Source organism: Lutjanus erythropterus, chromosome 21 (genome assembly GCF_056507025.1).
Source record: "Lutjanus erythropterus isolate fLutEry1 chromosome 21, fLutEry1.hap2, whole genome shotgun sequence".
Classification (NCBI taxonomy): domain Eukaryota; kingdom Metazoa; phylum Chordata; class Actinopteri; order Lutjaniformes; family Lutjanidae; genus Lutjanus; species Lutjanus erythropterus.
In genome coordinates, this window is record NC_139337.1 from 26055426 (window position 1) to 26082883 (window position 27458).

The 27458-nt window shown below is 37.5% G+C and overlaps 2 protein-coding genes across 3 annotated transcripts; both read right to left on the reverse strand.

Annotated features, from left to right (window-relative positions):
- Positions 1–362: 362 nt before the first annotated feature.
- On the reverse strand, positions 363–10952 carry LOC146307754 (uncharacterized). Its single transcript, XM_084747276.1, has 5 exons — positions 10790–10952; positions 3558–3775; positions 2878–3090; positions 2573–2779; positions 363–1004 (listed from the first exon to the last, which is right to left on the reverse strand). The coding sequence occupies exons 2-5, from the start codon at positions 3763–3765 to the stop codon at positions 625–627; spliced, it is 1008 nt and encodes a 335-aa protein (XP_084603402.1). The 5' UTR covers positions 3766–3775; positions 10790–10952; the 3' UTR covers positions 363–624.
- A 3747-nt stretch (positions 10953–14699) lies between these two features.
- On the reverse strand, positions 14700–26464 carry anxa13 (annexin A13). Of its 2 annotated transcripts, XM_084747101.1 has the most exons (12): positions 26307–26464; positions 23855–23930; positions 23662–23756; positions 23335–23505; positions 23176–23209; positions 20929–21008; positions 20580–20648; positions 20395–20496; positions 19247–19322; positions 18774–18886; positions 15831–15992; positions 14700–15331 (listed from the first exon to the last, which is right to left on the reverse strand). In XM_084747101.1, the coding sequence occupies exons 1-11, from the start codon at positions 26319–26321 to the stop codon at positions 15873–15875; spliced, it is 951 nt and encodes a 316-aa protein (XP_084603227.1). In that variant the 5' UTR covers positions 26322–26464; the 3' UTR covers positions 14700–15331; positions 15831–15872. The 2 variants fall into 2 exon arrangements, with proteins under 2 accessions (XP_084603227.1, XP_084603226.1); XM_084747100.1 differs by having other exon boundaries at positions 14700–15992; positions 26307–26463.
- Positions 26465–27458: the final 994 nt, after the last annotated feature.

A 27458-nucleotide genomic window follows, 5' to 3' on the forward strand; every position in this document is an offset into this window, starting at 1 on the left:
TAAATACACTGTAGAGCTTCAACGATGGATCAACCATGGATTGATTATTAAATTAATCACCAACTATTAGAATCGACTTATTTGTTTCAGTAAACTGAATATCTTTGGGATGTGGGCAAAACAAGACATCTCAGGACGTCATCTTGGCCTCTGGGAAACGCTGCTTGAAATTTTTTTCACCTTTTCCTGTCATTTTATTTACCAAACAACTAATTAATCAATTGAGGAAATAAATGACAGATTAATCTACAATGAAAATCATTAGTTGCAGCCCTAATACACTGACAATCACCTTGTATCTCATAGAAATCCACTTCAAATAATCTGAACTATCCCTTTAAATAATAAAAAAAATTCATTACTTCCATTAGAGAAAGCAGCTGTGAATAAATTTGTATGGCTATCAGTACAAAATATACATCCTAAATGTGTATATGTGGATACTGAAATGCATATACTGAAAATAATTAACATTTTTGTTTCCCTTGAGACGTAAATCAACTTTAAAAAAAAGGCAAAAAATGCTACATAAAACACTGAAATCCAGCAGTTCAGATTGGGGCAAAACAAACAGAAGAGCATAAATTTGTGAAGGCACCCCTTCTTCATGCAGAAAAATAATCATCAACCTATCAAAATGCTCTCTGCGGCGCCCCCCAGCTGCTGCAGGTGAGAATGCATCACTCTCGGCCTTTTCCCTGAGATGGGCAGCAGCTCGCCGTTGGCTTTCATCTGGTCTATTTTCCTGGCCAGTTCGGCGTCGCTGTCGATGACCAGCGTGCACCTCTGGGCGTAGCTGACCAGAGTCTCTTCTCCTTGGCGAAACATGCCCACCAAGGGGATCATGTCTTTGCCGGCCAGGTGGAGCTCGGCGATGGACGCCGTGTTGGCGATGGTGTTCCGGTCGATCCCCAGGTGACGGAAGGCTTCGCTCATGCTCTTCTTCTTGATGAAGGCTGACAGGACCTGTTTGTAGCGGTGGATGACGTACTGGACGCCGGTGGCTGGAGGAATGAATCACAAAGACACGTGCTATTAACGGTGTGTCCTGTGGCTATTAATCTTATTTGAAACACTTTATTCTTCTTACACAATATTTAACTTATTTCTGTGGAAACCCATTTCCACCAATGGGATGAAATAAAGATGCTGCAAGTCATTATAACGAGAACCTTTCTCAAAATAATGACTTCAATATCAAGCCAATATTTTGTCATTATTATTTTGGTAACAAATTTAAGGTTTTTTTTCTTATTTTGAGATACTACATAATCATTTTGAGATAATTAAGTCATTATTTTGATAAAGTTTCACATCATTTTGAGACACTATGTTGTTATTTTGACATACTAACTCAGATTGGGGCAAAATGTGACCCGGGGGCAGGATCAGGCCCACTGAAAGGTTCTGTGTGGCCTGCACTCTTCAATGGACCGAACCATTATAATGTACTTATTTCTCTTAACTTGTTTTATACTTCTTACTCTTAACTCATACTGTACTTTACTGTTCCTATCTTATTCATACTTTTTACTCTCAACTTGTTGCACATAATGCTTGTATCAAACTTAAACTTTCTTACATTTTAATTTAGTAAACTCTGGTGAATAAAATTATTCTGACTGGAAATATTGCAATTAAACACCCCTGAACTCACTCATTATTTTGAGAAAGCTTCTCATTACTACTACTATTACGATTATTATTTTGACATGCTAACTCATTATTTTGGGAAAGTCACTCATTATTTTGAGGTACTAGGTCATTATTTGAAGATAATTAAAACAATATTTTAAAGATAGTTTTTTTTTTAACAGTTTTATTATTTTGAGATACTATGCCGTTATTTTGAGGAAGTTTATTTTCAAGAATTAAAGTTTATCGCCATTATTCAATTTTTATAAACATAATACTCAGCATTGTATAGTTCTGATAAACAATAACAAATATAGTAAAATTAAACACTGATGATAATAATAATAATAATAATAATAAGAAGAAGTATAATAAGAAAACTAAACCAAACAAGACAAAAAAAACAACTAGACAAAAAAGGAGAAAATAAATAAAATAACCAAACTGATAAATAAACAGTGAAGCAACTATAATAGTTAAACATGTACAAAGTTTTTCTTTAAAATGACTACCTTTTAGGAGAAATCGGCTTACATATATTCAAATTTCTTACAGTTCCCAAGTGAAGACAATGCTCTTTTCTCACTGATTCTGCTCAATAAAACAAGTACATTTTTTTATTTGTATTACTTAAACATTCTGAATTCTGAAAAATATTTTTTTAAAGAAAAAAAAAGCCACAATTCTCTGATTCCAGCTTCTTTTTTCGTGAATGTTTTCTGTTTTCTTTATGAAAATAAGCTGAATATCTTTGGGTTGTGGACAAAACAAAACTTTTGAGGACGTCACTTTGAGCTTTGGGAAACACTGATCGAAAATAATGAATAGATTAACTGACAATGAAAAAACTTAACTTGGAGTTTTTGTGTTTTTTATTTCACAGTTATTGAAGTGAATTAATGAAGAAGATTTACAAACGGTCAGACATGATTCTTACCTCTCTTCCTGCTGTAGTCCTTCCCTTTCCTCGATCTTTTCTTGTCTTTATGGTGTTTCTTCCGTCTGTGTTCGCTCGAGGCCGCTGAAACTTCAGATGAGTCTGTCGCCTCAGAGCCGCTGTCGCTGCTGTCAGAGGAACTACAGGACGCTCGTTCTCTCTTCCGAGATTTGTTTTCTGACTGTTGCATTTTGCTGGACTTAGGAACTGTTTATGAATGACACAAACAACACGAGTAAGAGCATCTAATTGGTGTAAATATAATAAAGTAAAACACGGTCTGCAGCTTCACTTCAGACACAAACCTTCAGGTAGTGGATTGGGCGATGCGAAGGTTGGGATGGAGCGGTTACTCGTGAGGTTTTCAATCTGGCTCCTGAGGAACTTGCGGTCCTGCATCAGGTCCTCCACCTGCCTCTCCAGCGCAGCGATGCGCTCCTGTTTGCTCTCCAGCAGGCACTGGAGCTTTGTGATGGTCAGCAGCACCCTCGGGGGCAAACTTTCTGCATGTGAGGCAGCTGGAGGAAGACAAGAGGTTTTTCTTTGTAGGAACAAACTTTTCTGACGGTGCAGTGTGGCCATATTGATCAGGTTTCCACCCAGTTGGGGAATTTTTGATTACACTGGGTGGGGTAAAACAGCTTTGGGCTACTTGATTAAATTTTGCTTGCTTTTGAGAGCATTTTGTCAGGTGAAGCTGCTAATTGAAGATACAAGAAGTTGCACGTGGCTCCTTTCCAGCCTCATGGATGTGCGCTCTGGCCTGGAGGTCTGCTACCTTCAAACCTCTCCTGCAATTTGTCCTCATTATTATGACTCAGAACATCTTTTTCCCATCTAATTGGTGGAAATGTGGTTCCATACATTCTTTCGTTGCACCAAGTTATAAAAATGTCAGTAACAGTGGCTTATTGACACTTAGAGATGATGCCAGTTTAGAAGTAATGACAGAAAAGCAGCAGACAGCGTGTGAAAGAGCTCTCACCAGACATGGCACTGCTGGGCGTGTTGTCCTGAACAGCGTCCGCTGAGGCTCCTGACTGGAAGTTCTCCCACTTGATGATCCGGAGTTCGTCCTGCTCCTGCTTCAGCCAGGCCGGGGAGGTGAGTCTGTCTTTGCACCTCACAGAGCTGGAGTCGATCTCGACGCAGGGGGAATAACCTGACGGCTCCTGCTGCCACACCGACGACATCTCTACAAACCTGAGGGAGGAACAGAGGAGGGTTATTCTTCTCTGCTGCTTATTCTCTGCTAATAGTGATACGACTATATCCACAACATCTCCAGAAATGTTGTTGTGAACATAGTTTTTGTTTCTGTATTGACAAAAAAAAAGGTTTACTGGCCATTTTGCAACATAGCACATTTGAACCACTGGTAACACACTGGATTTTTAGTTCACATGTCATTCAATCAATCAATGAAAGGGGGGAAATAAAAAAAAAAGGTTTGTGTATTAATGGCAAAATGTAATATTCCATTTAGAAGCAGAATAACAGCATGATAAGAATATAAAATATAATCGGTTTAATAGGAAAATATGAGTTCCTAATAACCATTTAAACGGATTAATCTAATCATTTCTCTCTGGTTGAAATAAATATATTAAGTAAGGCTAACATTAGGTGACGTGACGTGAATTATTTTCAGAAAGAAACATGGCAGTAGCAAAACAAAACTGGTCTGTGGCTGCTAAAGATTGCAGGAGAGGTGTGTGAGACTGCTGCTTATATAGAAAGAGCAGCAGAAATGCAAATATTGTTTTCAGGACTCCTTCTTCTGACAAATTAGACGCTTCACAGCGAGCTTGAACATGTCAAAAAAGTTATATTCTGATTAGATGCTGTGGTGCGTGTTAATGCATATCTTATTGGGTCATTTTAATTAGCTCCATGTAAACAGTTAAGTTGAAATGCCTATTTAAGACGATTTTAATCAGGCTGAAGAAATATTGTCCACGTCGCCACAGCTGATGGTAAGATTCAGCAAGTTATGGCCAAATAATATCCAAGCCAACCTCATTATTTTGAGAAAGCGGGTCATTATTTTGAGATACTAACTTATTATTTTGAGAAAGCTTCTCGTTATTTTGTGATACTAACTCATTATTTTGTGAAAGCTACTCATTATTTTTGAGAGAGGAGGTCATTATTTTGAGATACTAAGTCATTATAGTGAGAAAGTTTCTTATTATAATGACGTACGGGATCTTTTTGTTTTCATCACACTGGCAGAAATGGGCTTCCATAATTACGAGATCCGTATCTTGTAATAATTATGACAGAGTTTTCTCAAAATAATGAGAGACGGTGGTTAACAGTCACCGCCCGTCTTCTCTGCTTTGATACTTGCCTGTCCACCAGCCCAAGTTCCAACAGACCCTGTTTTTTCAAACGGGAAGCATTAACTTCATATACTGTGTGTGTTTTTCAGTTGCAATGTCTGCCGTCAACAGCTGGCAGCCTTCAAGCTTGGACCCAAGCTGTTACCATAGCAACACGATCCAGATCTCGTAATTACGGCATGAGATCTGCATCTTATAATTACGAGATAAAAGATCTCGTAATTATGAGATCTTTTGTGAAATATGGTTCTCGTAATGATACGGTCCTACACTGAAATTATGAGACACAGAGAAACATAATGTGAAACTAAAACATGACTCATTGTGCGTTAATGCATGAGTAACACTTATGTAGGAATTTATTTAATGCTTGAATTACTGCATCATGATTTAATCAATCATGTTACATGAACTGCTGTCACTGGATATTAAAATAATAAAGGCAACACTCCCTTATGTCACTGTGATGGACCGTCCAGTCTTGATCCATAAGATATCAAAGTTGTTGTTTTTTTCCTCTTATCTTCTGAGATTGATGCGCAAAGATACATTTTACCATAAATACACAGAAGCAGCCAAACAGGAATTACAGTAAAATACTTGTATGCAAAAATAAGATTAATAAAAGCAGAAGACTGCAATGCATTTGATGATTCTTAATTAAATAAAAGGCTCTAAAAGCTTTAAGTAGGCTACATTAACTGGCATGAATTCGTGCATGAATTTCTGCATGAAAAGCAGCTTCATTCATGCATGTCAAACTTGATGCATATGAATTAATAGCAGCTAACTAATGCATATCTAAATACATGAACAACACACTAATCAATGCAAGGACTGAGGTGTTTCCTTCATTATAATGACACAATTTATATTCAGCGTGTTTATGTCCTCCTGCATTTGAAAGAACAAAACATCTGTTGAATATTATATAAAGGGTAACTTAAATATTTTTTAACCTGGACCCTGTTTTCTCATGTGTTTCTAAAAGTGTGGTATTGGCCGTGAAGGGGCTGCAATGTAATCCTTATGGGTGATTGTGAACCAAAGTACGTCCACTCAAGTGTCTGTTTTTGCCACTGACAGGTTCAGATTGGTTATTGTAAGTGTCTGACAACATTATGGAAATGATCACTACAGAAATAGACATTTTTTTAAGGAGTAAGATCCTTTTTGATTCATCAGACGCAAACGTTTTTTTGCTCTCCCCAAAGCCCTCAGACTTCATTTACAGGAACTGTAATTCTAATCATCATTCACTCAAACTTGACAGAAACAAAATAAAACTCAGCAAAAATATCTTGGCTTGTCTTTCCACTGCTCCAACAATTACCAGCTCTGGTTTGGTCTGAATAAATCCTTAATTCGCTGCGTGAATGTCTGCCTATTTTCGCATCTAATGCAGTGAATTAAGTATTTATTTCGACCAAACCAGAGCTGATGATTTTTGGAGCCGTGGAAAGACGAGCCAAGATGGTTTTAGTGAGTTTCAGTTTGTTTTTCTGCTGAATGTGAATGAAGTGTTTCTGTAAATGGAGCCTGGTGGCTTTGGCAAGAGAAATAAAACAGCTGTTTCTGATTAAACAAAACGTATCTTACTCTTAAACAAAAGGTCAAACTCTGTGGGGAAGCTTTCCATGTTGCCAGACATTTATAATAACACTCTGTAGTCTGTCAGTGGCAAAAACAAGCACTCTTTGTAGATGTACTTTGAGTGTGTTCAGTTGCCCATTAGGCATTATGTATTGAAGTGATGTATTGTAGCGGACAGCACGCACCAGCAGAGGTCAGTCTCTGTACTGGTGGAGAAGGCAGAGCAGCTGAGCTGAGAAACATGGCGTCTGGGGGAAAAAGTTAAAGGACTACCCTGTAAAAAAAAAAACGGCTCTACCTTTGGAGCATTGTATTACATGTTTAGTCCTGCAGATAAAGTTCAGCTAACAAACACCACAGACTACCGATTGGTCAGAGTAGCGTATCATAGCGTGTGTGTAACTTTAGAGGGTGGGTGGGAGACTAATTACTGTCCACGGTGGCAGAAAGTGACGGTGAATGCACGCTGAGCGGAGGGAAAGACGAGCCGTGAAGCTGTCAGTATGGCAGTAAATGTACAGTTTAGATTTGAGTTTGTCAGTGAATAAAAGCTGCAGTTTCTCAACACTAAAGCGGAGCCCCTGAGTGTGCGTTGTTTCCCAACTGTGGAAATATTATTATTATGACGATCAACTCTGCATACATTAAGGGAGTACTACAGTACAGTGAAGATTTACACAAATAAACCACGGTAAATGTTCTACTGCCTGTTGCCCGTAAGGATTACATTTCAGCCTGTTTTACTGCTGACGGCTGCAGCGCTCTCGCTCAACACCGGACCAATTACAAAAACTGTTGTCCCCATTAGTCACTGAGATACAAAAACATGGGAGAATCAGGTCCAGGCTGAAAAAATGCCTAAGTTACCCTTTAATTGGCATGAATTTATGCATGAATATCTGCATCAATTCATGCATGTGTATAAATTAACAGCAGCTAACTAACGCATAACTAAATACAAGAACAATAGACTGATAAATACAAGAACTGAGGTGTTTTCTTTATTATAACAGAATTTATATTCAGCATGTTCATCTCCTCCAATTAAATGAACAAAACATCTGTTGAATATTATAATCTTCAATTATTCTCTCCGGCGTTAGTTTTCCATGACGTGATCCTGTTTATGGCCCTTCAGTTAACGTGGTGAACTGTTTATTAATGATTAACAAAATATCCTCGCTGCATCTATGTGATTTTAATACTGCAGCGTAGAGCGTTTTCACCTTTGTACTGAATAACTTAATAACAGGAGACCAAACTGATAGCGGCCTAATCATTTATTAATCCTGGCTGAGCCACATGAGTTCATGATATATGACGCATTAAGACATTCATTAGAACATGATGAATCATACATTAGTTAAGCATTAATTAGGAATGAGCAGGGAGGGATAGTTTTTGTGCTTACATCCTAATTTTACTTCAGAATCAGGCTTCAGATTTTTATGTTGCTGTTGATGTTGGTATATTTCCATGCGTGTGAGTCAGAATCAGATGTGCGTCTCCTTTTCTAGTTTTTCTCTTTCTAGTCAATTATTTGATAAAGATGTCTCAATGGACCAAAAGCTTCCCCCAAAAAATCTCACTCGACAGACTTCACTTGGAACACTAGAAAGGAGTTATTCAACATCAGGAGAAGGGTATTGACCATTTGTGTGCCTCCAGACTAAAATGTAAATATCTCTAAAAGAGCTGCAATGATTAGACAATTAACTGATTATCTATCAACTGTACAATTAACTGCACACTATTTTGATAATCGATTAAACACTTTAATTCATTTTAGAAGAAAAAATGTAAAAATTCTCCGATTTCAGATTCTCGAATGTGAATATTTTCTGGTTCTGTTACTCCTCTATGACAGTAAAATGAATTTCTTTGCGTTGTGGACAGAACAAGACCTCTGAGCACGTCACTGTAGGCTTTCAGAAACAGTGATCAACATTTTTAACTATTTTCCGACATTTTATGGAACAATCAGCTAATCGCTTAATTGAGAAAATGACAGATTAATCATTAGTTGCAGCTAAACTCTGTAATGCTTGACATTTATTCTGCAATACATTTGAACATTTTTGACAAGATATTTTTTTTTCATGAAGGAACTACTTTCTCTCTGCAGTAGAATCCACCAGAAATACAAGAAACAAACAACGAGGTCTGTGGATCATCTTGAGTAACCAGGTCATGATTTTTGGAAACAAACACTGCTGCTGAATTTTTCTGTTTTTTTTTTGTTTTTTTTTGCTTAGAGCAACTCAAGTCCCATTACATTCAAGACAAGGCAGACATCTCTACTGCTGATATCTCAAAAATTCTGCAACTCACACCAAAACAATCTAGATGGATAAACAGCACTACATTTTTTTTATTTGGGTATGAAGTGTATTCTCACAGTATAAATCACATACGCCAGACAGCTGTTTGTGCAGGTAAACATGGCCGACAGTTTCTACCGCAGAACTTCAGTGGGATCAAACATCAGAGGTTGCAGCGTGTGGAGACCTGCACCCTGTAATTTACCAGAGTCTGAAGTGTGCACTTGGGTTTCTGTTGAAACATGACAAACTCCGAGAATCAGTGACACATTATGGTTAAAGAAACTATTTTGCATCACTTTACAATAAACCTACAGAACACATACTTTAATGATGCACAATTTGATGAATTAATGCAGGACGCCTGATGATAAATGACCACGTCTGTATGAGTTTATGTGATTAGGTAACGGTTGGTGGATCATCAATTAATGACTGTTACTCGCAATTATTTCCTACAGTGATTTATAGCAGAATAATACTTATTTTTATAGGAATACAAACCTATTTTACCAAACTGATGGTCAACATCTACATGTTGCTGCAAGAACCAACAGTTCTGTTTATGTCACATTTACAAGCTAGAGGCTGGAGCGTGAGTTTTTCTTTATCTCATTATTATTATTTTATTAATTTGTGGGCTTCATAGTTCCCCATGCTGCCAAATCACACTTTTTTTTTTTGCATTTTTTGTTGACATTTGGATGACGAAATCAGCATGGAGAGAACATGAGGTGGACTTCGACCAGATGATATAAAATAATCAAATATCATATGATAAAATAATATCAAATACAGAGCCAGACAGATAAACAGGTCGGCCAGTATTATCAGCCTGATATTGGCCTAACACAGGTAGGGCTGGGCAACATATCGATACAATATTGATATCGTGATATTAGACGAGACATATATGGAAATGGAAACTCTCGATTTAAATCCCTGTTGTTAATTATTAAACATAACGCCACATTTCTCATAATGCAAATCAACTGCGTCTTTAATTAGACCCCCCTCCCCCCTTCAAACCTCAGACTCCCAGATAATGTAGGCCACCACTATTAAAAATTTGAGACTAGAGCCTGAAAACCGAGACAACTCTTAGAGGACAGAAGACATTCATGTGTAAAATGGATGGACTGCCCCTTTAATTAATCACATAAACTCAGAGTGACTTTATTATTTCTTAATAGTGAGCAACAGGACTTCATGATACATTAATAATGCTGCATTAAATCATCATGAGTCATGCATTAGTTAAGCATTACTTCAGCATGTGTTTTGTCACCCTGCCGTTATAAGCTGTTACCTAATATGGTTCTTAGCTGCAGAGTATTTATGTAAACGAGAGGCGATGCATTCAGGTGCAACATTTAAAATGTCAGAATTGATTAAAACACAGTCATGTCTTTGTTGCAGGAAGTGGACATCACTGTTTTACTCATGTTTCCATGGAGATGATGATGGACTCTTTAACATGTGCAGGCTGCAGCAGCTAAACACAACTAATGAGTGAGTGCTGCAGTGATTAATTGATCTGACCTGACACAACGTGCAAAAAGGCGAATTACTCTCACGGAAATAATCTACCACAACCTAAAGATGATATTTAACATTCTTTAATGCCAGCAGATGGGTTAAAAATACTAATAAAGTGCGATAATTTAACGACAAAGTCGGCAGGTCGATTACCTTTATCCTTATTGATAAATTATCCAAATTAATGCAGCAATATTACAGTGTTTTAATTGTTAAAATGCATATGTATCATGACAGAAGTTATAAACCTTATAAAACACACGAAGACATGATGTTTAGCAGGCTAAAGAAGGGCCAACCATTTCTCCTTGCAGTGGTTTTAATTAGCTCCCACCAAGATGGATGCTAATGACTGTAATTACCAGCAAAAAGGGAGAAAAAGGAGCAACAAAGGCAGAGAAACACAGAGAGCGACGTACCTTGAGCGGAGCCCAGCGGGTCAAACCGGAGCCGGAGATGTTCCTGCGTCTCTGCTGATGTCCGCTCAAGTGTCACTTCGTGTAAAATGTCCCGTTTTTTTTCAAAAATATAAACAGAGACGAGTGAAGAAATGCGAGACTACAACAGGCACGTCTGAGAGGGGCGGTGCCACACAGCACTGACGAGACTGCAACAGTGCGCGGCGTTCATGGGCTCCACGGAATGTCGGACTTCTCACGTGTGTGGACCACTTTGCAGCCGAGGACCAAAAAGCGCGCGCGTAAACTTTTTCTGAGGCTGCCAGGTTGATTTAATTCTCCCCTCAGTGTTTTCTTATGCGGTCTGATGCTGTTACATACCCTTTTTTTTATTGGTAAGGTATAGACATAACAAAAGCAAATATCAAAGACTTATCTTCCAGGATGCAGTGAACTCAGCACAAGAGATACAGACCAACAAAAACAAAACAAAAAAGGCACAAAATAAAATAAAATTAAGCATAATAAAATGTAAAATAAACAATAACTTTTGGAATTCATTAATTTAAAGGTCTTGGCGTAAAGTTGAATTTCATTATGGAAACCAATGAAGATGGGTGGGGTTTTAATAAATTTAGCTTTCAAAAATAAGTAAAACATTGATCATCATGTCCATTTTCAATCAACTAATGACACACACACACAAAATACTATTATGATTTAAAACAGACGTTGATGTCATTTTCCTTCTTAATCATTCTCTTAAATGTGCATCCATAAACATCCGTCAGGTCTGTGTGAATACTGTCAAACTGAAGAATCAGTTCAACATGTAATTCTTCAATGCCAAAAGTATTCAAGAGAACAGGAAGCACTACAGAGGGAAGTCAGAAAACATCGTATAGAACAGCTGAGCCTAAAGAATAGATAATTCATGATTTGAAAGAAACTGAACTGGTTAAAAGAATCTAGTTGTCTTGTTTTGTTGACGAGGTTAAACTCGAGTCCACACTGCAACATAATAGGAGGCGGTGATGCACCTTAAAGCTGGTTGCCACCTGCCATAAAACTCCACCACAAGTTCCTCCTCAACATTATTTTGCAGCAGCACCATCCTGGGCTTAGCACTGCTTGTGACTGGTTTAAAGCAGTGCAAACAAGGCAGGCTGTTTTTCCCCCTAGGTCTGCCCATTGCTCGATGAAGGTTTGTGTATTCTGCATTTTGTTTTGTTTTTTTTGTTTTCACACTATTTTCATTGCAGCTGAACTGTACTGGTTCTTCCAAACATTGTTGTTAAAAAGTTATGTTCCATTAAAAGTGTAAAAGTAGAAAACTGTAAGTGTCTAATGATGGCAAACATCCATTTATACTGTCAGGAGACACCACCGCAGCAATGGTAGCTTGTTAACTTCTGGTACTTCGCTGGATTTGTCTATAGGATTTGGCAGAAATGGGCTTCTATAATTTCTAAAAAGCTGCTACTATTTATCAGCAGCTGCGGGGAGTTAAAATATCAGTTATCTCACTTTTCTTTCACATTCTGTGGGTTTAGATATAAATACCTTCAATTATAAATTTGCATTTTTCCGACAGTCCTTAAAGGCAGCAAGACGGGCTTGAAGGGGGCGTGTCCTCTCACAGACTGAAGTGATACAAGGATCATTCTCATTCAGATTTAGTTATTTGGACAGCCACTGCATGTTGGATGAGGTTGTCATGGAAATCTTACTGACCTCCTATAGGAAGTGGCTGATGTGTTAACATGAAAACAAAGTATCAAATTATTGATACTTTTTCGATACCACATGTTTAAAGTGATACAATATCTGTTAATTATAATATTAAAAATTGTCAGGTGGAGAGAGACCAGAACTGACACATCCAGCCCTCTGAACAGACTAACAGACACAATCTGGAGAGTTGAATCAGGTGGGCCTCATTCTCCAGACATACGTCTGCGACTCTGCCCGCCTCCTGCAGAGGAACAGTAAGAAAGCAGGAACAACCAGAGGAACATCAATCAGAGTCACAGGGGTCGTCACAGTGACAACTCTACAGTCAGCTGCATAATTATGCATGAATAATTCTGTGGTAGCTGTTATGAATATTAACTTCACAAAAATTGTCCCCTAATTGTCTAAAAACGGAACAGCAGCGATTGAAGAAGTATTAAGAAAAGCAGTTCAGTTTCTGCATTCATATTTTACATGTCTGCTGTATAAGATTTGCAGAGATCTACTGGCAGAATACTGCAGAAACACAGAACAATATTGTATTTTGTATTGTAAGTATGTTTTCATCAGTGTATAATCACCTGAAAATAAGAATTGTTGTGGTTTCCTTACTTTAGAATGAGCCATTTATAACAATAGAAGGTGCAGGTCCTCCTCCATGGAGGTCGCCATGTTGAGACGCCGTAATCTATAGTAGCTCAGAACAGACAAACCAATCACTGGCTCTATGCGCATTTTGTGTGAGTTTTGCAGCCACTGTAGATTCTCAGGGGCATAGTCACAAGAGGTTTCTGCAATCTGCAAACTCACCACTAGATGACACTAAATCCCACACACTGGTCAATTAAATAAGTCATATATGACCAAAGTATTAGCACCAAAATATACTTCAAGTAACAAAAGTGAAACAGCTCATTAGACCAGGTGGCCCATCTCTGAATAATATACCATATGTTATATTATTAGATTATAATCATTGATAAATGAATCTGTGTATACTGACGTTCTGGATGAAACGTATCGAAAACAGCAAAATAATGAGAAAAAATAAGGAGATACAGGCAGAGTGCAGAGTCTGTGCAGATACAGCCACCATCACACACTTCTAGTGGATCATAAGTGATGATTGAAAGGGATTACGTAATATGAGTCCATACATATTTTTTGGGGGTGAAAAATTATGCAGATTGTTCCTTTAACCTGTAATAATAAATCACATTTTTTTAAATTTATTATTTAGTGACAAAAAAGTACAATATTGTCCTCTAAAATGTAGTTTAATAGATGTACAAAGCAACATATGTAATAAATTAAAGGAGAAGTGTGTGATTTCCAGTGGCATCTAGCGTTCAAACCTTAGATTGCAACTAAGAGGATTTACCCCGACACCGCCCCTCTCTCACCAAGAGTACGGTGGCCGTCAGCGGACAAAATGGCGAGCGAAAGCTATCTCACAACAAACTACAATTATGTGTGTAGGATGAATTACCTGTCCAGCTGAAAACAGGCAACCTCGGAGTCACTGGAAAAACGTTTGTCAGCGGTTTCCATCATGTAAACGCTATGCCGATGTTGGTTCGTGTTTTTGCCGTTTCCTGTCATGCTTGCGTTTACTTTCTTCGCGTCTCCGCTTCTTGGATGACGGGGATTCACTGTCCGCTGCTTTTTGTTCTGGTACAGTGTATGTATGATCCTCCATTTGTCAAAACTGTGCCAGTCAAGGTTCACAACGCTAAATGATCTGCCAGCAATCACCCGCGTCTATCCTCCCCGTCTACTTCCGTGTTTACGCTGCGGCGTCTACGTAAGGTCGCCATGGGCTTCCCAAGACTCACTGTTAGTGCAGTTTGTCCGCTCTGCGCTGCCGTAGACGGCGCAGGATGACGATCTCCGTGAGTCGACCCGACAGTATGTAACTATAAATGGCTATTTCTAAACATATAGATTATGAGTTTACGTTGATTGATAATAATAAATAACATACTTATATATAATATATCTCATTTATGTACATAAATTCCTGTAATTATTACACACTGGTCCTTTAAACTATTATGCTTAAATACTGTATTTGAGAAAATGTACTTAGTTACTCTTCACTGCTGCTTCCAGGTTTCTGATTGTCTGTGTGCAGCTGTGTGTAGTTTTATCACCATGCATTAGTGGACCATCAGAAGTGAAATAAAACCACACATGATGATGTTACAGGGAACTTTATTTGCAGTGACACTAACATTCTTTGGCTATAGAGAAACAAACACTAGTCGCACGGTGTCCAAAAGTCCACTGATGTCCTGGTTGATGTTGTAATAATCTAATGTTCTAATGGATCTACTCAGCTTGTTGCACATAATAGTGGTCACTTTAACAAATCTCAGCTGCCTTATAGAGACACACAAACAACAGAGACATCAGACTGTGCAGATGTTACAGGTTTCTTCTTATATACCCTCTGTCCTACCTAAAACAGACAACTTAATAATATTATATATTAAACTCTCTACTGTGTTAGTCATAAAATATAAAAAAACGTATAACAAAGTGAGGTGTAATTTGGATTTGGAGTCTTTTTAAAGGATAAAAATGCAACATATTGAAAATCAATATAGCTTCTTTCAATAGGCAAATGATAAAATATATATTCTCATCTGTGAATCAGAACATTGCATATCCCTCATAATACAAACTAATATTCCTTTGTTGCAGACTTTCACATTTCTTCATTTAAAGGACAAACTTCAAGCCATGTGGACTGATTGCATTAGTCGTTACAGCAGTGAAGGAGAACAGCCACTGAGTTTGAAGCACAGAGGGTGAAAGGTAACGGCCCTGGGAGAAAAATAAAACGTAAATAAAGGATTATTTGATCTATAACAGTGTAATACTTCTACAGTAAATGCAGCAGCAGAAAGACGTTTTCCCCCAGTGCACAGAAATGTCTAATGTCTACAATCTGATTATCCTACAAGGCCTCAAACCACCTGATCAAATTGCATCAGCTGGCTCCTGGAAATGTAAAAATCTTGGTGCTTGTTTACAGTGACTGAAACAGACTCAACACTGTGCAAATGCTGGTAAATTTGTGAAGAATTTGAGCTACAAATCGACTAAGAAATGGGCAGTAACTGACAGAAGCCGCAGCTTAAATCCAGTTCGATGCAAAGTTCTTAATTTATGTTTTGGAAAAAAGTTTAAAAAAGACATGAGCCAGGTGATTTATTTGATCACTTCCACCCTCCTGCTGCCTACATACTGTCACATGGAGGGACTGAGTAGTATTAGTTTGTTAGACAGAAACCAGCAGCGCCCTCCGTCAGTATAAACATACTCTGCTGCCTCCGTCGTCCGCCCCGCTCCGCTCTCAAGGGTTTCAGTGGCAGATGGCCAAGAGGAGGCGTTTAAAGTCACCGCTGCACTCGTCCCTCAGGGCGTCCTTCAGAGACACGTCGTACTTCTCCAGATACATGTCTTTGATGGTCTCCAAATCATACTGTCGACAACAGGGGGAAACAAATTAATGCACCTCAGTCCATTTCTACAAGAGGTTTTTACAGCTGGCAGTAATCTGGTTTCTTAAAAGTCAGTGGGCCTCATGCAAGAACCGCTCCTACAAATAGATTTATTCTGGTGTGTTCGAGTGATTTAGGAGAACTTTGAAATTTCAATACGAATGCAATTTGTGACCTGTCATAGGAGTCACGTACAGTCAGTCTGCTGTTATGTTGTCATTATTTATCACCTTCCTGTGACCAGGCTTTTTTTTCCTTTGAAGCCGTGTTCATATCGAGACATGTTTTTATTCCAATCACAGTCCGAACCTCAGGTAACATTAAAATAACTTGTTTTTCCTGTTCTTTGCTTTAGCAGGTCTCTTAATTTCACTGCTAATGCTCTGAAGATTATAGACTTTCCATTATGGATCTCTGAAAGCAAGACATCAAACTCCATTTTCATGAATGAACACTTCCTGACACCACCGTGTAGCCTTATATGGTGTTACTGGGGCGTTAATTATGCTAATTTACAAGCCTCCTGTATGCGCACTCAAATATATACCGGCTGATCGTTTACACAGTTACTTTAAGTTACAAGCATTCGCTAAATCTGACATCGCATGTTCATATGAGCCTCCTGTGTGAAAAAAAAAATGAGAGAAATTTAAGATTAGAACACAAAAATCTTCCTGCACGAGGCCCGATGTGTCAACAGCTAGGTTTCTATCCAAATGTAACACACATTTTAGCTGAATTTTCATAAAATATATTAAGAAAATGCTAATTTATGCACGTTCCACCAGTTGTGCAAATATTAGGAGGTGACTTGAGATGACCAGTAGGTGGTGCTAATGTTCCAGTCAGGTTTTATAGAACCATCATAGAAAACATGATGGATATATGACATTTATGTTTGTTTCATGCATCTTTCTCGATCTGCAAGTTTGTTTCTGTTGTTGTTTGAATTTTGTTGTCTTAAAAAGTTACAAAACTGTTACTGTTTTTGTCAACGGACTCTGGTTGCCTTGAACGGAGCGATATAGCGTTGGTTAAATGACAAGGATCTTACAAGGATCTTTTAATAAAAGGAAGACACTTGGGGCAGCAATCTGAGTCTGTCAGTGGCAAAAACAAGACGCTTTTGTTGGCCTACTTTGAGGTTTTAAAAAAACAAAGTAACCCTTTAGTTTGAGGAACGTTACAAGCCATTTTTCATAAAAAACAGAGACGATGATCTGCACAGATAAGTGACAGCGTATTAATTTGGCGGTTTTAACATTTCAGCTCCCAGATAAGTTTAACTAAGTTTGCTTTGACTTAAACCTTCAAACTGTGATGTTTGGATGGAAATCTGCTAATTTACAATATAAACAACACTGATTTTTTTTGATTTTTTTTTTTAATAAACTTTAACATTTGTTACGGGGCTGGTATTAGTTAAATCTGCTCTGACACCAAAAACACTATTTCACAGGAAGGGCTGCATTGTTTGGACTCATCCTGTAGGTCTGCAGTAGCTTGCTGACCTGGTTATGATCCTAGAAGCTCCTAGATATCATTTATGGATCACAACCTTTTCTAACATTCTGAAAAAAACAAACAAACCTGTGCCCCCTGGGTATGAATCTTTTTTCCATTGCACATGATTGCACTTGTTTCAAAGTGTTCACAGTCTTCACTCCGTTTTTTTTAGGCTCAAATTGAAAATGGACAAGAAAAAACAGGTGGATGGAAACTATTACAGCCATCTTAAACACCATAAAAAGGTTTGGCAGCGCCTGGTGGTGGTTTTTGCACAGCGTCACCTGACATCACAGCAGCAGGAGCTTCTACATGAAGGCAGGTGTGCTTGAATTAGTCACTACAGGTTTTGGTTTATTTGATAAATTAGTTTATTCCCTACTGATGTTTTTGCAAAGGCCTGTTCGTTTATGGGAAGATGTTTCTTTAGGGTTTTGAATTCAGCAGTTCAGCTCTGCAGCAGCTCTCAATACACCATCAAAAAAAAGCACTGGACCATCTGAACCATTGTGGATCATTAAATACTGAGTACTAACCAAAAGAAAGTGTGTTGATTATGTTCATGGCAGCCGTGGGCTGCTATATTGTTCTAATTTAATGTTTGGAAGCTGCAATAGAAATGCACCTTAAGATATTTTTTCTATTCTCCTTTCATTATTATGATATATAACTTAATTGTATCTTTTTATGCATCTTTTCATGCTAAGCACTGCAGTGCTGCAACTGTGTGTTTTTGCTGTGCAAACAATTTATGAAAAGCAATAAAATAAAGTCCTGTGTACTGTAAGACAATCAGGACTTTTTTTGTAATCCAGAGATTTCTTCATTTACATGTGTAACCAAGACTTCAGACATGGAAATACTGCTGTGACAAATAGTGTAGCAGTATACAAAGACAGATTATTATTACATTTACAGACTTAAACCGAAACAGAAAGTAGCTTTATTCTCCACACCTAAATACTGTCAAATTCACACACATTAATGCTATAAAAAATCTGATTTGCTATTTAAAATATTCCCATAACAACACATTTTTAAAAAGCCACGAGGCAGTGTCTTGCTTCACTATTAAACTTAAAATAAGTTATGTCAAAGTTTCAAAATAAGACCAGATTTTATAGTAACCAGGTTACTGCAGTGCGAGTGCGTAACCCGATTTCTCCCAGCAATAAATTAGGTATTCATTTTGCAGAAAACATGGATTTTGGTTGCCTCAAATGGGACTGAACCCGTTGATCTTTTCGTGGCATTACCTCAGAGCGACACACGATGATGCGGATCAGGGTGTCTTCATCGGTGCCCGCGCCTTTCATCGCTTTGTTCAGACGTCTGGCAAAGTAGAGCTGAGGGTTCTTAGCAACTCTCACTACGGGGAGGAGAGACAGACTTTCATTAAAATCCACTGACATCAGCTCCTTTTCCCTCATAAAAGTTAATATGTTCCATACAGTCTGTTAATTGAACTCTTTCATTAACCTCTGGCATCGTAAACACACATGCAGTGTTATTCCACGATGAGATAAACAAAACTCAGATCCCAAATGAGGACATTCAGTTTTCTAACCTTAGGATTTTGTGGTTTTTCTCAATTTTAATGCGACACAATGTGACTAATCTTTATTCTCTATGTGTTTTCTTACTTTCAGGATAATTTCTACATGACAAAGTGTACATTAATTCAAGTACACTGTATTTTAAAATTCATCACTTTGCATTTCATGCTTACCAAGAGCTTTGTAGCATTTTTGCAGTGTCCCAGACGTCTCGTTCTCGATGGCATCCAGGATTTCAGTTCCAGAGAGCTGGATGGAGAGAAAATGACTGGTTGAATCAAAGAACTGGCAATATAAGGTTTCATTTTCCAGGACAATAATTTCCTCCTAATCTCCCCAAAAGTATTTGATACTGTGACTAGTGATTTATGTTTGAAGGAAGTATAATTAAGGAAGTTCAGGACATTTTAAAGTCCCAGGAGAGTACAGTTCAGGAAATTAAGAAAGTGAAGGAACGACTCAACCCAAATAAGTTTTGTGAAGTTTCCAGTTGATCCGTTAAAACAGTTTGCCTGTTTCTGCCAGGCAGTCTCTGTTTGTCTGTTTTATGATCTTCTATTATTTGGCTATAATTCTCTGTTAATTTAGCACAAGTTTTTCTCAAAGGAGGAGAAATTAGAGCTTCTCTGATAAACCATCATGAGCAGGGTAAGTAGGCTAAGTAGCTTTCTAGCTAGCTACCAACCAATGCAATGTTTTGTTTTTTAGCTTTTGTTAACTTTGTTGTTAACTTTCATTATTTGACCATGTTGCTCCACTAATTCGGTCAACAAGTTTTTCTCAGAGGAGGAGAAATTAGAGCTTCTCTGCCAAGCTATCATGAATAGGCTACATAACTTTAGCTAGCTAGCAAGTAATGTAACATTTTATCTTTTTAACTAAATAGCAAGTAATGTATTGTTGTGTTAACTTTTAGCGTTAGCTAGCTAGCAAATAATGTGACATTTTGTAAACTTTTGAACTAAATAGCAAACAATGACACACTTTCAGAAGTCTTTAGCTAACTAGCAAACAGTGTCTTTTATACTTGCAAATTTATTTAAGCAATCTTCTCCATGTTTTAATTAAACTTAATTTAATTTTGGTTTACATCAATAAATTAGGATTTTCTTAAAAGAGATTGGTCAACAGAGGTCAGCTTAATTTTAAACCTGGATTTAATCATATTGAACCTCGTTTTTGCTCATCTCTGATTCAACGGGTAATAGAGTCAGAAACCCACCCTGATTAACTTGTGTGCTGGCTGAAGATGAAATGTCAGGTCATATGAACTGATATGCAATATGACTGCAGCTATGAACAGTGTGACACTGAAACCCACCTGCTCGTATATCTTGAAGGTGGCCTGGAGCTGCAGGTAGTTTCTGGCGGCCAGGATGTAGCTGAAAGTGGACTCATCAGTCCCAAAACGACCCTCACCAGCCTGCAACAAATATCAGTGCTGTTCAGCATTAATGAATCTGCTGTGAGATTCTTATAAATATGTATTAAACACTGAAAAAGCACCTCAAACAGGCTGGTAGCGTCTTGTTCAGCCAGTTCCTCGTCCACATCGAAACTCTCGTCTCTGTTGCCCTGAAAGAAGAAGAAGAGTAAAATGACTTCTGCTGTGCGGTGAGGCCTTTCTGTCTGACTGAGGCAACTATATCTGGCCTCCGTTTTACTAATGAGAGGGTGTCTGGAAATTTGCCAGAGTGTGTGTGTGTGTGTGTGTGTGTGTGTGTGTGTGTGTAGGCGTGCGCGCATGTGTGTGTGGGGCATGATTGGGCCCAGGGAGAGTGAGCTCGATTTCAGTCTTACTGCAGCAGGGAGGAATTTAGTTACTCAAGTGGAGTAGAAACACAAGAAGACGAACCTGCAGAAGAGCTGTGAGCAGGTTTCTTACGTCCCCGCTTGTATCTCCCTCGATGTCGGCTTCAAGATCACGTTCATGCACTGAAAGAGAGACACAGAATAAACAAACAAACAAAAAAAGATTAAATAAAAAAGGTAAGTCATACTGTTTATTTTAGGTCTCAGTATTTACAGGAGAAGTCCATCAGTTATAATCATCTACATTCTGTTTTCAATTTTTGCCTGCCTGTTAATTAAAGTTTATAATTACCTAACATTTTCAAATATGACACATTTTCTTCTAAAAAACATCAGACTAGTGACTGCAGTGTGTTTTAGTTTAATACCTCAGTGATGGATTCCTGTCTGTATGACTAAGAATTTCGAGTCTGGAAATCTCAAAAATTGTTCTGCAACTAAATTCAATTGTTCCTCTGCCCTCACTGTGTGTGTAGGTGCACAACTATGCAGTGAGCTAAACACATTTTCAATAAAGGCTGCAGGCAGCCTTTGAAGGTTTTACTGGAAGCAGCGGTGAAACTGTGAGAAAATGAAAGGACACCGACTTCAATGATAGTGATTACAAAACAGAAAACAATGAGATCCCGTAAACAAGGGTTACCTGGGTACTGTAAACATGAATTAGCACAATAACAAGGAAACTGGATGCACAAAAGTATAGAGTTGTGCAAATGCAATATATATATATGTTTTAAGATACATTCAAATGTTTTACCATCCTGCCATCCAAAAATGACACATGAAATTCTGTCAGGACATGAAGCTCAATATTTGGACATTCTGGAAAAGCTGGTATTTTCAGAAAATTTTGCAGCATGTGGCTAATAAACCAATTATTATTGTTTTTTGGTGAGACAAAGTAAGTAAAGCATGCTGGAGGAGGACTGTCAGGCATTTATAAATGATTTAATACCATAAATACATACGTTAGTTATCAGTACACATTCCTATTGAATCCCAGTGTGCTAAATGTAATATTTGTAAAAAAAAACACAGACAGTTTCTTCTACACGTTTAAGAGAAGACGAGTGTGAGAAATAAAGCTTAATGAGGAAAATATAAGATGTGAACGTAAGCTGGCCAAGAATTCCTCGAGTAACGAAGGAAGCCAGAAGATGTTGGTAAATATAATCAACTATCAGCTCTGCTCTCGTAGTGAACAGGAAGTTACAGCAGGATGGGCCTTAACTAAACAAAGTGTGACTGTACTTTACATGACTAAAAAAGATAGAAATGATACTGTAACTGGTGCAGGTCAACATGAGTCAACATCAGCCACTTCCTCCAGGCTTCATAATATGAGGAAGGGAAACAGTGACATTAATCAAAGTTAGTGGGTTGGAGGTTCAGCAGCACAATCTGATTTTTATGTCACATGAGATGGATGACTGGACTCAAATGTTTTTCTAATCAAGATATTTTCATCCTGGTTCAACCATGTAACTTTGCTTTGAAAGGTGCCGCTAAATTAAGTTTACTACTATTATCATTATTATTATTATAATTTGTTTGCAGCAACATATGGAGGACTGAAATTGCCAAAATAAAACAATTAAACTCTTCAATGATTAAATTAATTAATTAATATGCCATTAATTATATAAATAAAGTGTCACATAAATAAATATTTTTGTTTTAATTTTTGTATGTATTTATTTATTTACATCTGTATTAATTTCCCTATTTATCTACTCAGCAATCTAATTTTACATTTTATTAATGTGAAGTTGAGTGAGTTTGAAGGACTTTCTCATTGACTTCCATTATAACCAAGTTTCAGAAAACGGTGAATATTTTTTAAAGTTTGAATGGAGTTTCTACCTTAAAGTATGAATCACTTGTTACTGTTTGAAGAAAGGTGAAATTTTCTGATTTTTGAAGATTCCATAATTCATTTTCATTGGGAAAACTGTCCGGAAAAAAAACTGGAATATCTGGGAAAGTATGAATGTTACGGCTTTGAAACGACATAGCGCTCTTTCCTAATTCAGTTGAACGTTTCGAATTGGAATGGTTTGAATCAGTTGAAGTATGTTGAATTCACGGAAGATCAAAAAATGTGGCGGAAGAATAATTATGAAAAGAAAGAATTTTGGTAGTAGAAGAACAAAGGGTTATTTTATTTATTTAGTAATGTATTTCTTTATTTTTTATTTTGGCCGTTCCAGTCCTCTACAGTAATTAAAAATAAAGTTCATTTTTTCAAATCAACTCTTAATTTAAACGCTTAATTAGCTTATTATCTTACCTTGAAAGTAGTATTCCTTAAACAGGGCGATGTCCTGTGGGAAACAATGAATAAAAAGTTGGAATAGTTAAATTATTTTTTTTATATTTTTATGCCAACGATCAAAGCGTCTGAACATAAACTGTTGATTTGATTTGATGCTTTTAATCTGTGACTGACATTGTTGGTGGCGGTGCAGATGATCTCCACCAGGACGTCTTCATCGGTGCCCGCTCCCTTCATCGCCTTCCTCAGCTCCTTCACGGCGTAGATGACGGGCGGGTCCAGCATGGCGAGGATGGCCTTCTCGAAGTTCCCTGACAACTCGCTCTTCAACACATCCACCAGCTCCTACATCACAGAGAGACAGGAAGGAGCAGAAACAGAAGAGAATTTTGGATTTTTCAACATATTTGTTGTGAGAATAATACCTAAAATGCTTACAGTAAAAATTATACAATAAAGGAGATGTATAAATTATTCTGTGTATTCCTAAATGACACTTACATCATCATACTTGTCAAAATAGGCCTGTTTAATTTCCTGACGCTGAAATGAAGCGCGGTTTGCCAGGATGTCGATGATGGCCTGCTCGTCAGTTCCTGAACAGAAAAAACAGATGCAATATATTGATAAACAAGGTACTTTTAATACTTAATTAAACAAAACAAAAAATATCCATTCAGTATTGCTAACTCACCGAACCCTTTGCAGGCTTTGCGGATGGCCTTGATGTCAGCCAAGACATCAAAATCGTCATAGGGCACGACGGTGGGCTGAAAGAATAAAAGAGGTCATTTACTTAGATGAAGCTAAAAGCAGCTTTCTGTTTACATTAAACTGATTGTTTCAGTAAATGAAGTTCAGAGGAAGTCGTGACAGCGATGCAGGAGCAGCTGGCAGGCGGGGGAGGGGAGGGCGATGACACAATGCTTTGGTTGAGGAATTCAGGGTCACAAGACTTTAAACAAACTTGGTGGGGGCCACGTGTAGAACTTGCAGTAACCAAAGGGTGGTCCAGGGGCCAACAGGGGTCTGAGAGTCGCCACAGTGGCGCTATCTCATCCCCAGCAATAAAGATAATTTGATTTTTTTTTTTTAAGTGTTGTTGGATGAGGTACTTCTAGTCAGCACGCCCTTTTAGCTTAGCTTTTAGTGTAGGACGCTAAGCAGTGAGCTGCTGTGGACAGGGTCAGCAGCAAACTCTATCACCTAAAAAATCAATATCTGTTTAAATGTACTCTATATTTAGAATATTCACTGCTCTACTTTGCTGTAAGACATCCTTTTCTGATGGGAAACATCATTATATAAGCCAAATACTGCTGTCTCCAAACCAACCAAACAACCAAGAACACGGCATTTGTTTGTCTACTGCTGCCTCGATCTGCTAGTTAGTTTGTGTTATTGTGTGGCTTTGATGCATCTGAACTCATGTTTTGAAACACAGGCATCACACAATAACCTAAACAAACTATCCAATCCAGGCGGCAGTAGACCAACAACTCCTCTGTTCTGTGAGGTAAAATTAGTGATTTTGCTTATGGAGTTTGGTTAGTTTGGAGAGAGAGAGAGATATTTGGCTTATTTAAGGGCGGTTTCCTGTCAGAAAATGCTGTCTGACGGCAAGGTAAAGCAATGAAAATATTATAAATCCTTTTTTAGTTCGCTAAAATACGTTTTGCTGCAGATCCTGTCCACAGCAGCACAAGCTTCACTCACCTATGTACAATAACTGTTTGACTCTTGTGTACATCTTCACATCATCTTCAATCACTCAAAAAAGCTTCAGAACTCAATGGACCTGCATATTTTGTTATATAATTACTTCACTGTGTTTGAACACCAATTTTATTCATATTTTGGATAAAAACATCTTAAAGTTATTTGGGAATTGTAAAGCACTTGCAATTATAGCAACTGCTTAATCATTCTTCTGTCTTTTACATGCACTTTTTAAGCAGTGGGTTATTGCTGAATTTTTTTTTAACTTGTGAAAACTAGCTGACATCATTATGTTAGCTATTTTGGACCTTATTAAACTTATTTATTTTTCATTTGAACTAGTACGACTGATTGTTTTTATTTACATATTTCCAATGAAAAAGAAACTAATAAACTAACAATTACTTTTATTATTAATCTATCGCTCATTTTCTCGATTAATTGATTAGTTGTTTGGTCAATAAAATGTCAGAAAGTGATGAAAAGTGTTGATCAGGACTTCCCAAAGCCCAAGATGACGTCCTAAAATGTCTTTTTTTTGTCCACAACCCAAAGATATTCAGTTTACTGACCTAGAGGAGTAAAGAAACAAGAAAATATCCACATTTGGGAAACTGAAATCAGAGACTTTGGACATTTTTCCTTAAAAAGAAAAATGCTCAAAACGATTAATTAATTATTAGAATGGTTGGCTGTTAATTTAATAGTTGACAACTCTATTTATAAAGTAAAAACAAAAAAAAATAAATCTCTTCTTGGTTATTAAAAGCCTTTTTCACGGTCAGTTGGTGTAAATAAAGTTCTCAGCGAGACAAAACAGTAAAGAAATGAACAAAAAGGTACCAAAAAAGCATAAATCTGACAGAAATGGTGGACACCCTCCCCCATGTTTGCACCCATGGACCCCACTCAGTTCTTGTTGCGTAACATTAACCCACACAGAGTCCTGCTCATTCATCTCCACACATCTAACGGAGCTGTGATGAATTCCGCAGGGGAGTGGCTCCTTTCCTCTGCGTAAACCCAGACACTGCTGTCTGTCACACCGTGTCATTCACGACGTTCATTTAAAGAAACACCAAATATTATCAATCTGACACCATAACTCTCAACACCGGTCAAAATAATGCAGGTTTGTCGAGATTTGCGTGATGTGCGCACGACCTGACGGCGAACGGAGGCTCTGCTTCTTACAATATTCATACTGAGCCATAATTACAATATTCCTGATTGGATATTAATCCTGGAATTCACCGTTAATCCTGTTGATTGGCTGGATCAAAATAATCCCATTCATCAACCTGAAACTGTCGCTTTCACTTCGAGCGAAACCAGACCTGCTGGTGTTTAAGATTTGTTTTTTTTTTTATTTCTATGCGCAACGCTGTAGCGCACAAAACTAAACAAAACAACGGCAGGCTACTTACTTGACAGTTTCCCATGTTAGTAAGGATGTTTCTCCGGCGGCGATCAGCTGTAAAGAGTGGTAGAGGACTAGTTTGGTGTCTTCAATCCTCCTGAACAAATTGTCTCCGGCCCACAGCAGCGCAGACCAGCCTGTGACGTCACCGCGGACCGCTATCCAGTCAGGTTAACCATTTACTGTGTCCACAATCACTGTAGTATCCCGTGATGCACTACTTCAGACTGACATCATGTCTGTTGTAGCCTATACAACATTGAATTTACACTTATGCTTTATGCTAATATGGTGTTACTGTAATGGTCTGTAATATATAATATAATATAATATAAAATAATATAATATAATACAATATAATATAATATAATATAATAAAGCTTTGTTAAATACTCTAAGCACAATAAATAGTGCTGAATGGTCTTTACAGAAACATGAAATAAGCATGGACACATATATCAGCAGCACCTAGCACCAGTGTAACATGAATTGAAAAGGTACAAATTACAAAAACAGGTGTCAAAAATGTGCAAGAACAATGTGCATATAAAAATATATAAAATAATCCCTCCCTAGTCGCTGCCAGTGTATTAGACATAGTGAAGGCTGCACCTAATTATCAAGCCTTTACAGGGTCTAATAAAGTAATAAAAAAAAAAGAAGAAAAACTAAAAAAAGAAAACATTTATTGTCAGATTAATGATTTTTTTTTTTTTCATTTAAGTAGCCATGTATTAAGCAGTATAGTTTACAGTACAGTATAATGTACACCATCCTGTTGGGGTTTTATTTCGCATTATTACACGGCGTTGTCAAATACTCGATTCTGATTGGTCAATTACATCATTCTGGGGTCTGTTATTTCTGTATAGCAGACGGTCACTATAAATAACAGACCGTCGCTATGGATGCAGTTCTGATCAACTAATTTTTAAATCAATAAAATTGTAAAAATGTATGTCAAATTATTATTGTTTTTTTTAAGTAAGTCACAAAATATTAATTTTAAAATGATTTTATTGCTCCTCCAGTGTCTCCGATCAGAACTGCATTCATAGCAATGGTCTGTTCTTCAGGAGTAACAGACCAAACAGAATAAAGCATTTAACAAAGCTATGTAAAAAATATACTATAACATATAAAATAAACAATTAATTTG